The 13121-nt window shown below is 32.1% G+C and overlaps 2 protein-coding genes across 2 annotated transcripts; both read right to left on the bottom strand.

Moving 5' to 3' along the window:
• Window positions 1-441: 441 nt before the first annotated feature.
• LOC129794995 (uncharacterized) lies at window positions 442-6113 on the bottom strand. Its single transcript, XM_055835988.1, has 5 exons — window positions 5597-6113; window positions 3879-4826; window positions 3602-3759; window positions 3291-3493; window positions 442-2466 (listed from the first exon to the last, which is right to left on the bottom strand). Exons 1-5 carry the CDS (start codon window positions 5920-5922, stop codon window positions 1834-1836), a joined length of 2268 nt encoding a protein of 755 aa, XP_055691963.1. The 5' UTR covers window positions 5923-6113; the 3' UTR covers window positions 442-1833.
• Window positions 6114-6878: 765 nt separating this feature from the next.
• On the bottom strand, window positions 6879-10586 carry LOC129795272 (uncharacterized). The gene is made up of 5 exons (XM_055836358.1): window positions 9943-10586; window positions 8784-8881; window positions 8552-8708; window positions 8351-8449; window positions 6879-6892 (listed from the first exon to the last, which is right to left on the bottom strand). Exons 1-5 carry the CDS (start codon window positions 10391-10393, stop codon window positions 6879-6881), a joined length of 819 nt encoding a protein of 272 aa, XP_055692333.1. The 5' UTR covers window positions 10394-10586.
• Between the last annotated feature and the right edge of the window lie 2535 nt (window positions 10587-13121).

Genomic DNA, 13121 nt, shown 5'->3' with positions numbered 1-13121 from the left:
TGTTGCATGAAATAAAGATGGCGTCATTTTTCAGAACAAGAATTAGTTTATTAGTATTCTAGAAAAAATCTTTTAAGATTCTGCCAGTTAATGTAATTTTATCGATTATCAGGGGAACGTGGCCCAATTCGGACCTCTTACGGCCTTTTTCAATCCGGTATAAAACTGATAAAACTTTAAATGTAGAAGTTATGGGAGCAAAAAGAGCATTAAATGGGCTTCAAAATGGTAACAAATTTAAGAATATTGATTTTTATTTTATACCATTTTTTTCTTAATCTATGTTGTCCACGTATCTTTTATTTTGTTTTACGTTTCTTTTCACCATTTCACGTTTTATTTCTAACGTTTGAAGTTTGATTTCTAATGTTTGACGTTCTTTTTCCTACGCTTGGCGTTTCCTTTTCAAAAGGAGTTTATTCATCGGTCAATGAAAAACTCGAATTTCTTATCAATTTATTCATGAAATCATTCCGAATTTACACAATTTGTATTTTATTGCAAAAATATAATAATAAATCTAATAATTAATTAATAAAGGGAAAGAGCTGATTTTAAAAACATAATATTACTTATATAAGTTTAAATAATCGTATAAATGAGAATTTAAGAGGTCTATCTACAAAGCTAAATTGTTTATAATACAATAATCTATTTAGCTATTAAAACTATTATATAAAATCATTTCTTTTCTACCGTCACATGGAGATACTTTGTAAGTTTTTAATTTTTTTTTCTTATAAATTTTTGTCATTTTTAAATGATTTTTTTCTTGCAGGTGAAATAATTTTTCTAGATCTCAATAAAAAAAATAAAATTCTTGGAAGCATATAGTAGGGAAGTATTTAGATAAAATTTTTAGGGATAGTCAACGAATTTGATTGATTATTTTTTTTTTAATTTATATGTATATATATTTTAAATGTAGGTATACAGGCACAGGAATACAATTGAAATAAAAAAAAAATAGATAATGAAACTTAAAAACAAGATAAATTACGTAAATTATTCTACATGACGGTAGGGGAGACCGGGGTTAAAAAAGTCACTTAAGGGTTTAGAAAAAGCTCAAAATATCATATTTCCCAAATAGATAAAGCGTAATGTATAGCTCATTTCTTTAGGAGATTTACTGCCCCATAACTCTTTCTCAGATCATTTTGTTCTGTCTAGCTAGGAAATATGATATTTTAGGCTTTTTTCAAACCCTCAAGTGACTTTATTAGCCCCGCTCTCCCCTACTCAAAGAAAAATTCTACTATAATATCCTAAAATTCAATCTTCAAAAAGAACAGGTATAAGGCAAAAGTTCTTTTAACTAGATTATTATAAGTAAGAGTTTAGGGATGAAGTATAAGAGTATGATAGGTATAAATTTATATAATTAAAAGTTTCAATATAAATATTCCATTCTTTGGCAATAAGGAGACTCTAACTTTCAATCCTAGCTAAGCATAAAGGAAAATTAATTTACATTGATAATAACTCTTTATAAATAAATAAATTAGAAAAATTTATAGTACAATTCGAAACAAATTATATGGCCTTTGCCCACCCATATTCATATTTTCAACACAAAAATATATATTGTGAAAACATGTTAAAATAATAAATAAAATAGTTTTTTTTATATGTACAATTTCTAAATGTCAAGTGAAAAAATTCCTGCAATATTTTGTAAGTTGTTCTTTATAAAAAATAGTATTTCATCATTCACTAAAATAGGTAAAAAGAATATCTTATTTTTTCATTCCTACCAAATTCTATCAGCAAATTCTTAACTTTATCCAATAGATAGATAGATAGATCTAGGTTAAATATTGTCTGATATTTTCAACTATCTGCCGCTGATTGCGTATCCGTACCGCTAATTTCAATTTTTGGGCTTGTAGAGTGCAGTGAATGAACAGAGGCTAGGTCAACGGGGGATCCATTTTGGGAGTTTTTCAGGGAAGCCTCTTCGGCCATTTTGAGCCCAATGGTCGCACCAATTTTCGCGCTGGCATGCTTAAAGCTATCGCTGAGCTTCACTTGGACCACATTGATGCACATCGATGTGAGGGAAAGGCCGAACATTAAGTAGACAATGCTTGCCATCATGTACATGGGGTGATTCGGTACAAAATCCCCAAAACCAATGGTTGACATGGAGATGAAGACAAAGTAGAAGGACTCAAAGAAGGACCACTCCTCCCACATGCTGTAGATGCTGGCCCCAATGAGGATGTATGTGATGAGGATGAAGAAGGCCAAAGAGATGGGCAGATTAAATTCGTCGTCAATCTCAATTTCGGACGGCATTGGAGTCTGAGGTGTACCAATGTCCTGTTGCGATGGGGACAGGTGCAGCCCCGTTGTTGTAGTCCCATCCTGTACGCCCTTTCCATCCTCCTCGTCCTTTGCGAATGCACTTGGACGCCTAAATGTGGCAATTTCGTACGCCATGTTGATCCCACGCATCATGTCCTGAAAAACATTAAAATAAAAAAATATAACCTAACTTTTCTGTGTAAATTAAATGTCAGAAAATTAACTGAAAATAATTCTTATGGAAGTTTATTTATAAGTTGAATATGTAGGTTGGTCAAGATTAAAATAATGAAGAGCCCTCTCTTGAAAAAAGGACCCCCTCTAAAAAAGAGGCCTCTGTTGACGCCGCATGTTAAAAATGTACGGCGCACGCCTCAAAAATGTTTTGCGAAAAATGTTTCATCGATGACGTGGCCGAAAATTTCCTTCTTGTCAAAATACGTGATTCGTGGTGAATGGAATAAAATTGATTGCGAAGAAAAATTTAAATGCACAAAAAAGTCCCTACAGTCCACTGCTCAAATACTCATTTTCCTTGCCACACACTGGGCAATCAAAATAACCTTTACTTCAACAATTTTTTTTGGCCTACGTGCCCGAGGGCTCATTAATCTATCCTGTGTCAATTTCAGGTACTGGCGATTCCCGGACAACTCTCCAGCCCTTCACGGTCTGGGCACAAATTGATTCTATCCTGTGTCAATCTCAGGTATTTATCCTCAACATCCTCAATAGCCTCTTTTTAAAAAGGACCTTCAAATAAAAAGGGACCTCTCTAAAAAAAAAAGCTTTCTATCTAGCTTTACAGGGGAATCATCAGTTATGATGGCTCCCCCTTTATAAATAAAATAAATAATAAATAAATCTAGCTTTAGATCGAAAAGTTATTTTATGAAAATTACCAAACATTCGCGCCCTTTTAAGAGAATCTAACAAGATATTTGGTTTAAATTTCAATTGGACTGATTAAAATAATTTACCTGAACTTGTGCTTGTTTCCTCACTTTCCGACATGATCCCGTGTAGTAGAGTCGTCGAACGTATGACCAAAGAAACTTAATACCCCTCGTGAAGAGTTTGCCAAAATCTGCGAGTAGAATAAGGAAAATTGGGATTCCAATGACGGCATAAACTATTGTTATGGCCCTTCCTGTTGTGGTTGTTGGTGAAATATGTCCGTATCCTATCAAGAAAAAGAAAAATAAAAGTTAATAGAAAAAAGAGAAAAATTTGAGATTTTCTTGGAAGAAAATTAAAAATAAAATAAAGAGTTCTTCAAGGATTCCATTACCAATTGTTGTAACAACGGTTAAACAGTACGCCCACCCATTGAGAAAGGACCAAGCTTTCTGACCACTATAGCTCGTCATTCCGGCTTCATGGGCCATATGGAGTTCCTCTTCGAATTTCCGTAAACGAGAACGTGCCAATGCCTTCCAATCTTCCTCTCTGGAGATGTTTATTTTATTGTTATTTTAAAATGGAATAAAAAAAAATTAAAAAGAATTTATCAAATTGTGATAATTAAAAAAAATATAAATAATAAAAAAAATATGACAAAAAAAGACCTTAGACTGTGACTAGAAAGCCAGAGTTGATCGACAAAATCCCTTTTAACGCGCTTCACGCCACATTTGTAGAAATTCTCAAAAGCTCCCTCCACGAAGCGGAAAATAATCCCACCAATTCCACAGAAAATTATTAAAATTATCAAATTGGAGAAGCATCGATTGCGAAGGAGTCGCATCTTCTCAAGTTCATCCCTCTTGGCTAGTTTAAATTCCTTCCACAACTCCTTCATTGCTAATTTCCTACCGGTGGGAATTTTATTCTTCACTTCCGGTGAATCTTTGTCTTTTGGCGCGACCTCGTGAACCCCATTAGGGGCTAAATCTCCTTTTGGCTTTTTACTTGAAAATCTATTTCTCGCAGCACTTCTTGGATCATCTTCAGTCTCATCCCCAACATCTTCCTCAGTGGTGGAGCATGAAACTGTTGATGATTCAAAGTCTGCCGGTTCAATGGATGCCTTCCTATTGGGCTCACGCAAGGATGCCGATCTCTGGGGGGTTTGTGATCGTTTCTCTTCCTTCTCTTCAACTGTCCGCGGTGATGGGGATTTCTCAAGCAACCTCTCCGGTTTCTCTTCAACTTTATTCTCATTCGACAACTTCTGGGCTCTGTTGAAATTCTCAATAAGACTCTGCTTCTCATCGGATCCCCTTTTAGCATTGAGACGGGGTATTTGGGATTTAAAGGTGTTGTACCCCTCGGTGATGCGTCTACGATCAAATTCTTCGAGACGTCTCACCCTCAAACGATCCATATCGTGCTTTTCCTGCTCAAATTTGCGCCTTTCCTTCTCAAGACGTTTTCGTTCCTCTTCGAATTTTTTCAGATTTTCCTGAACTTTACTTGATGATGTGGATTTTCCAGTGGTGATTGATAATGAATCTGTTCTTTGGGGACTTCTTCCATCTCCATTTGGACTAATGGTCATCTCATCGTCTTTGTGCCTAAAATGGGAATTTTAATTTAGAATTTTTCACGATATTTTAGTTTCTTCGAGAATTGGAAAGGGAACAAAGTATTTTTAATTTTTTCTTGAGCGAATTTCGTGCCAAAATTCATTTATTTAATATTTTTTAATGCTCAGAATTGCTGCAATATATCTTTAAGAGCTTTTTACGACACTATCAAGAATAGTTGGTATTTTCATTATTTACTCATTTTTAGATTTAATTTTGCACTATTTTCCTACCTGTACAATCTAACACTACCATTAAAAAGTTTCCGAGTGAACAAAACCGGATTTTTTAATACTAATTTTAAAACATGATGTATTCGGGAGTTTGGTTGATTAAATAAATAATAGTAAATGATAACTTAATTTTTAAAAACTTTAAAACTTTTTAATTAAATCTCTTGCATTTTGACTGGGATAAATAAAACAAGATAAAATAAAAATATCTCGCATAAGTTGGGCAAAATAGCTTTTTAAAAAATATTTGATCGATTTAAAAATTTTGCCAGTTTGTTTTAAATGTGAGGAATTTATCTTGTAAAAAAAACCAGTCTAATCATTAAAATCGTATCATCGCCAATAGAGTAAAAGTCAATTCAATTTTCCATTAAAAAATTTTCAATTTTCTCTAAACAGGAAACTTTTTGCGGGTAGTGTAAATGTGTGATTTTTTTCACAATTGAGCTAACTACGCAGCATCAAGAAATGATCATTTGAAAAATAAAAATGTAAAAATTATAGGAAGAGAAGCAAATTTCTTACCGAGGTGACGAAAGACTCCTCCTGGCAGTTCTCATGAGGGATGCAACTTCATTCGTGCTATTTATGGGATCAACTCTCGATGTACTCTGACTCCGTGTGTTGGCCACTTTACGATCACGACGCCCCAAGATTTTCGATCGATACGAAGATATACTTCCTTGATGTGGGGCCTCACGGTGACCCTTGACCTCCTCCTTTGCGGGCATTTCATCGTCATCTGAGGAACATTTGTGCCCAAGGCGACTACCCTCAGCAAGTTGCTCATAATGCTGGCGATTCATTTTTCTCCTCCTACGCACAACACAAGGCACATCACGATCGGTCATTTTCAAAGAGTTTTTTTTAGCACTTTCACCCACTAATTGAATTCACAGAACATCCCGAAAGATCCTGTAATGCCTATCACGGAGGATTTAATCACTAAAATTGCATTTTGCGCTGATTTTGCGATTATTTCGCCATATTTTCCCAACGGAGAGAATTTTCTCTTGCCACCGGACCAGACATTGCGCGAAAACTCCCGATCGACTAAAAATAAAACATAGTGTGGAAATCATTCTCATATTTTTGGTATAATTTTGGATCCTCACACTGTGTGCGGCACTGTAAGCTCTAGTCGCTACTATCTTACACAGCCAATAGTGTACGCAAGTCTCCTACAATGAGGTCATAAAAGCAAAAATGATGACGTTGATTTTGTGAAAGAAAAAGCGGGAAAAGCTCAATGTGATGAAGACTCAAACCGTAGAATGGCGGAGTTCAATGAAACTTTTACCTATTAGATCACATCTCAAGTATTTTGCATAAAAATATGTTGTCTTATATACCGATTACATATATTTTGCCAAGGATGATCAATGAAATCACAAATAAATGATTTTGCTAAAAATACTTTTTCTGCCAAAATATATAAATTCAAATCAATTTGTATTAAAAATAGCAGCGTCGATCGCCATTGGTTTGTAAAACATTTAAGTGAAACTGTCTCTGTATTTATTCATTATAATATTGATGTAACCCAGTATTGATGGCACATAAACACATTGTAATGATTTTTCTTTAAACGCTTTCTTCAATCGATTAACTTAATTAATTGAGTTTCAATTTATTGAATAATTAAATTGTATTAAAGATATTTGAATATTAGATGTTTTTGTGAGTAATTTAAATTTACAAAGAAGGACTTTCGGGGTGAATAGGATTAAAGATTAGTATCCTTTAAAGTTTTATCCAAATTCTGAGAATATATTATTATTCATGGATCGGTAAATAAGAAAGAGTTTTACTGGATTTGTTCTAGAAAGAGTTCATGACAAAAAAAAACATTTTATACTTCTCCATATGTCAACGAAAAAATAATATTAACCCTTTCGCGTTCAGCAAGTGAAATGACGTCAAAATAATTTTTGGGGGTTTCTTTAAGCTCAAATAAGATATTTTCGGTAAAAACTCCTAACTTTGAAATTATCGGTTTTAAGTCTTTCCCAGTTCTGTGAGTCCTATATAAATAGAGAAAGTTCTTTTGTGTTCTCAAAATGTTCATGGATCATAAAGACATCGTCCTGCATTCATTCTCGATCACTAAAAATTAATTAGCTAAAACTAGGCATTTTCAAAAACTACCTAAGGGACAAAGAGGCTCCATTGATTCTTAAGGGGTTAAAAATTCAGATTTATGAGAAAAACATGAAAATTCACTTTAAAATGCCTTTTAAATTGTGAAAATCGTATATTTTTCGCTTTCCAGGTTTTTTTTTAGAGATGGGATTCTTAGACCTAATTATTCCGTAGCTTCTTTCCTTCTATCCTTCATGTTCAAATTATTTCCCACCTTCTTCGGAAAATATGAAATGTACAAAATTATATTGTTATAAAAAAGTCATTTTTAAAGGATTCAAAAATAACAAATAATATTTTTTTTTTAATAAAAATTCAATTATAAATTGAAAAGATTCCATCCAATTCAATAAAATTTAATTATTTTTGGCAAGGTTTGTTACTATCTTTGCGAGCTAAAATAGCAAGAAATTCCATGAAATATATTTGTTGCAGGAGTGTGGGGGATAAGAAAGATGAGATGTTGAATAATAAATTCAGGATAATTAATGTTTATAGGAAAATTTATTGACATAGTACTTTAAAACAACTTTGTTTAACGTACCTATTAAAATAAACTTTGTTGGCATTGCTCAGTGATTTTAGTTTGTAGATATTTTTTTTCTGCATAACTTATGCATTTTAAAATGCAACCTTTATGTTTTAAAAAAATTTTAACTTTTGGCGCCATAGAAAAATTAAATTAATATCAACTTCTAATCTATTAAGTATGTAGTAGGATTGTTGGAGGAAACATCTAAAACATTTAAAAAAAAATATTATCCACCCTTAACAATCTCAATACTAAATTTCATTTGATAAACTGAAAACATGGTTAAAATTATAATGAGGTGACAATTTACGATTATTTAAAAATGAAAAAAAAAATAAACATTGAATTTTGAAAGCTTAGGTAATTTTATCTTAAAGTTAAGTCTCATCCTCCTTCGCTTAGTATATTCAATTTCTTCAATCAATATGATATTTATTGGCACCATCAATACATCTTTCTCCAAGTTTTCTTTTTTTTTTCGAATAAAAACACAAATCTGCACAAAAAGTCCTCCCATCCACAAAGTTATATATTTTCTTATATTTTTAGTAAACAAGAAAAAACAGAATGAGTGGAAAAAATTGAAATTCCAAATTGCGAAACACTTCTTAGTGTCATCGAAGTATTTTGGCACGCAACCAAAAGAGTGAGAGTCTTCGGCGTATAAATGAGCTTCTTTGTGACGTAGTATTTGGTATGTCTCACTAATTCCAAATCACACAATATGAATCATTGAAATATATATAATATTTACACCAACAACAAAAAAAAACTTTTGAAGAAGAAAAAAAGATATGACAACATACCTATAGTTGTGTAAATTGTGCCACAGTAGAAGACAGAATTCCAAAAGGACCAAACCTTCTCCGGAGAATTGTTGTAGCCATTCTTGTAGTACTGAAAGAGACTCTGACGGAAATCATCCAATTTCTGCACAATTGCATCTTCCCATTGTTCTTGGTCCTGGAAATTTAATTTCATTTAAAATAATGGATTTTCCTGAAAATTAATTAATTAAAAGGAAAAAGGGGTTCTTACTCGCGTTAAACGTGCATTGTAGGTCAACTCTCGTATAGCCTTGGCAACAGCGAAACTCTCTTTTCTCACGTCCATTATGAGTTTTTCTTCGTGAGTCCCTTTAATGGAAAAAAAAGTTCAGAAAAATAGGAAAGTTTCAGAACTTTTCATATCAAATTTTATTTTTTTTTTACATCTAAAAATGAAAATTTTTGATACATAAATTAATTACCTAAAGGATGGTCACATTACGATAATGCTAATTGGATATAACATCTAATACAGAATTGTCACAGTATTACGGGTTTTAATATTATTAAATTTTTCTCAATATTAAGATTTTCATATCTTTGACATATCTTATCAAACGAATGACATTGAATAAAATTTTTTAATGTTTGACTTTGTTTTTCTAACTTTCTCCTTTTCTTTTCTTTTGAGTCGGACGTCATTTTGACATCCACACAGGTATTTTTCTAATCTTTTCTATTGCTTGATGTTTATTTTTTACCATTTATCATTGCCTAAAAACATTGACACAAAACGTTTCATTTTTTATTTAAAGAGTTTGACTTTATTTTAGACATTTCGATGTTTTTTTTTTGACTTTGACATTTCTTTTTTAACGTAAAGGATTCGCAAAGCGATCTTGCGATTTTTTTTTACAATAGTAACCGAACTGACTCAATAAACAATTTCTATTAGATTTTTTTTAGATTAGAAATTTAGATGATGTACCAAAGTATTTTTTCTAACGTTGAATCTTGTTTTTTTTTAAAACTTTTCTTCTCTATAATATTAAATTCTTGAAGTTTTTTTCTAACTTACTTTGACGTATGTAGGTATATTTAAAATATTTAAAATTTCTTTTCGAAAATGGGTGACGTTTCAAACATTGATTTTTAGATGTCAAACATTTGACTTTTCTAATGTTTGACATTTTTTCTAACGTTTGACATTTATTGTAATATTTGAAAATATCTGCATGTAAGTATTTAGCCTATATAGTAATTTCATTTGACCTAAAATATTACAGTATTTTGATACTCAAACATCCTTCCTAGCTATATCACTGTAAAATACTACCATTAAATGATTTTCAATAGTTCTATAAGTTTTGAAGCTATTCTACGAAGCCCTACTGTATAATTTTATTTCGCTGATTATTAATTCAACTCACCTTCAATGGCTTTAAAAATTGATGCACCCGCCAGGCTGTAGAGTAGCATCACTGTGACGAGGAAGATGTGGGTGAACCACTTCTTGGACCAACTGCTGAACTTTTCATACACCCACAGAGCAACTTTCTCACCATGTCCAAGGCCGGATTTTGTAAAATCCTTTATCCCTTCAAATTGCTTCGACATGAAATCCCCATACTTGGCCGGGTGATCCATACCGAAGGGATCGAAGAACGATGGACGCCTCAAGTTGGCGTCTCCGGTCAAGGCTGTGGGTGGTATGGTGGTAGCTGTGGATGGTCCGTAGTAGGGGGAGTGCCGCATTGGTAATTGCTGATGGTGCGGTGGGATTGTGATGGTAATTCGAGGACGATTTGCCCGGCGTAGTTTACCACTGGCACTGCCACCACCGGACAATGATGGGGAAGCTGGAGTTTTTGGCGCTTCCATTGTCACGCCAAGTTTGTTGATTTATTGGGCGGAAAATTCAGAAATTTTTTTCACGGGTGTGACGAGCTTTTTTTTTAATTTCACTCAATTTTAAGCACAAAAAGAAGAGTTTCTTATTCACTGGATGATTATTTTGTTGCTTGTTTTAAATTCATTTTTTGACACCATAATTTATTTTAAAAAAAATCACTAATCACTCTATTTACCCGCCATGAATCCTTTGAAATCTGAAATTTGATTAAATGTTGTGAAAATTATGTGCATAAAACTACAAAAGGTACCTACTAATATTTACTCTAAGGTACTACACAGACCGCGTACGATCTAGAATTGCTTATTTTAACATTTGATGCAAGATCTAACGCCTATCGATTCTTTTCTAACGTTTAACATTTCTTTCATTTGATATTCTAATATTTTACTTTTCTTACGTCTAAAGTTTTTTTTAAAAAACATTTAACATTCATTTTCTGTTTTTGACATTCATCCTAATGATTGACGTTCTTTTTTTTAACGTTTGACATTTCTCTTTTTTTAAAAGTGTGCCTCTTATTTGTAGCGCTAAATATTTGTTTTTTTTCGTTTGATTTAATTCTCATGCTTGACTTATCTTCTCTAACTTTTATTATTTCGTTTGTTTGACGTTTCTTTTCTAACTCTTGACATTTCTAAAGTTTGACGTTTTCTTCTAATAACGTTTGAAAATTCCATTTTTTTAATGTCTTTTAGCAAGTAATTCTTGTTAGCATTTAAAGAAAAAAATTCCTGATCTATCTGTTCTTTAGAGGTGTTTAGTAGACAACAAAACATCCTTTCTAGCTTTTCTGTCTACACCACTGATATTTTTATTTTCTAAACTATTTCATCAGGTTTAAAAATATTATAAAAGTATTCTTACTCGCCTATTTTTTGACTCTAAATTTTTGAGAATTTCTTACATTGTGCATTATGTCCTTTCAGCAAATAAATTCGAAACGTTCGAAATGCATAAATTGTACTTATTGTCGTTATTTTTTTTTAAATATTGGACTGATAAACTTTATCAAAATATTTGAATGATTGACTTTTGACCTATTCAAGATTGAGAATTATGTATGTGAAAAATGCTGTGAATATATTAGATAATAGAGCATATTATGTAGCACTTGTTCGGTTTATGTAAAGGAGCTATATTTATTTTATGATGAGAAGCATTTTGAATCGACAGGTGTGAGGTGGCAAAAAATGAGGCTTCCAAAAGAAAATCGTGATGTTTGTGTTGGTGGAAAATTAAACGATCGTTATTCGTATTTTGACTTGACTTCCTATTCAATGAATTTCTTCTTCACTTATTAACATCTTGTCTTATATTGCTTGTATTTTAATGTACTGATTTCCCTCATTGCTTTCGGGGGGCTTTTGGTGGATGAATATAAACAAACATATGTTGATATGGTTGGAGTTTGCTGCACGCCAAACAGAAATAAATTGAAATTCTCATCTTTTTTCTCCCTCGCATATGTATGGGGGGACGCATGTATGTAGCAATATGTAGCTGTAGATTTACTATTGAACAGTAGATTTGTGAAAAATCGTGGGTTTCGCACAAAAATTATGATCTAAATTTGATTGTGAAAATATATTTAGATTTTCTACCTAATTAATCTTCCTCTCTGTATCAGATTCTTTTTTTTTTCTTCTTTCTTTTATTAATTAATCACACATAACAATAAAAATCATCTAGTCCACGTGAACCTCTAGAAACTCTGAAAAATGACCTTTTCACATTTTTTTTTCTTTATAAAAATTAAATAATTCACATCACTTTTATTTAAAAACTATCCAGCTTTTTTTTAGAATCACTTTATTCTCATATCACAAAATAAAATTAAAAAATATTTTATTAATAAGTGATTTTCTTTTCCAATTAAATTAAAATTTTTCACATTGGCAGGTCAAATTGTGCGGAAAGAGGAGGAAAAGAAAAAGTTTTTATGTCTCTGTGAGAAACGTTACAAAACATTCCGCCGGGATTAACTTTTCGAATGAGACTGGGCTCTTTTGGACGATTTGGTATGAATATCTTTGTGAAAAGATGTTTGAGAAAATTTCAGCATTGCGACTCCACGAGATGACAATGACGACGTCGACGCAAAGATAAAAGCGTCAGATTACTCACGATTTTCCTGCGGTCTCGCACAAAAGTGTCTCTTCAACATTCCCAAATTATGAGATGATTTTATTAATTTTCTTTTAGTTTTTCTTTCCCCACCCCCATTTCTTTTCCTAGTAATAAAGACTTTTTTTCTTCTTCTTCTGCACTTTAAATTTGTACGGCTGTTGGATTCCTTCCGGATCCATATAGCCAAGACTTTTTTTAACTCAACATTTTTTAAAAATTTCATGAGTTTTTTTCTTTTATTTGTCTGCTGAAATGTTTGATGATTTATCAATTAAAAAATAATAATTACGCTATGTATATAGTTCAAAGCTCTTCATCGGAAAAACATATATAGTTCACACAGATCTGTACAAGAAATAGTGAAACTGTCGTCTCTAGAGCGTTCAAATGGACCTGAAGGTTTTTTTTTATTAATTATTTCACTTTACATAATTCTTTCTCGTTCTCTGTCATACGTTTTGATCCAAACTTAAAATATTTTATTTTTTTATTGAATTCAATTTTTAAAGGCTAAAAAAGACTTTCTAACGGACAAATGTCCTTTTTAAGAGTTACCAAAGAATAAAT

The sequence above is a fragment of the Lutzomyia longipalpis genome, chromosome 4, assembly GCF_024334085.1.
Source record: "Lutzomyia longipalpis isolate SR_M1_2022 chromosome 4, ASM2433408v1".
In the NCBI taxonomy this organism is placed as follows: domain Eukaryota; kingdom Metazoa; phylum Arthropoda; class Insecta; order Diptera; family Psychodidae; genus Lutzomyia; species Lutzomyia longipalpis.
The sequence above is the reverse complement of the archived record's forward strand: the minus strand, read 5'-3'. Positions and strand labels throughout refer to the sequence as shown.

Excerpts from the sequence above, each read along its gene's own strand:
- LOC129794995 (XM_055835988.1), bottom strand. The coding sequence starts at position 5,922 with ATGACCGATCGTGATGTGCCTTGTGTTGTGCGTAGGAGGAGAAAAATG. Across the intron at positions 3,494-3,601 it reads AACCGTTGTTACAACAATTG|GATACGGACATATTTCACCA; the intron begins GTAATGGAATCC and ends TTTTCTTGATAG. Across the intron at positions 2,467-3,290 it reads GGAAACAAGCACAAGTTCAG|GACATGATGCGTGGGATCAA; the intron begins GTAAATTATTTT and ends AATGTTTTTCAG.
- LOC129795272 (XM_055836358.1), bottom strand. The coding sequence starts at position 10,393 with ATGGAAGCGCCAAAAACTCCAGCTTCCCCATCATTGTCCGGTGGTGGC. Across the intron at positions 8,882-9,942 it reads AATTTTTAAAGCCATTGAAG|GGACTCACGAAGAAAAACTC; the intron begins GTGAGTTGAATT and ends TTTCCATTAAAG. Across the intron at positions 8,709-8,783 it reads ACAATGCACGTTTAACGCGA|GACCAAGAACAATGGGAAGA; the intron begins GTAAGAACCCCT and ends TTAAATTTCCAG.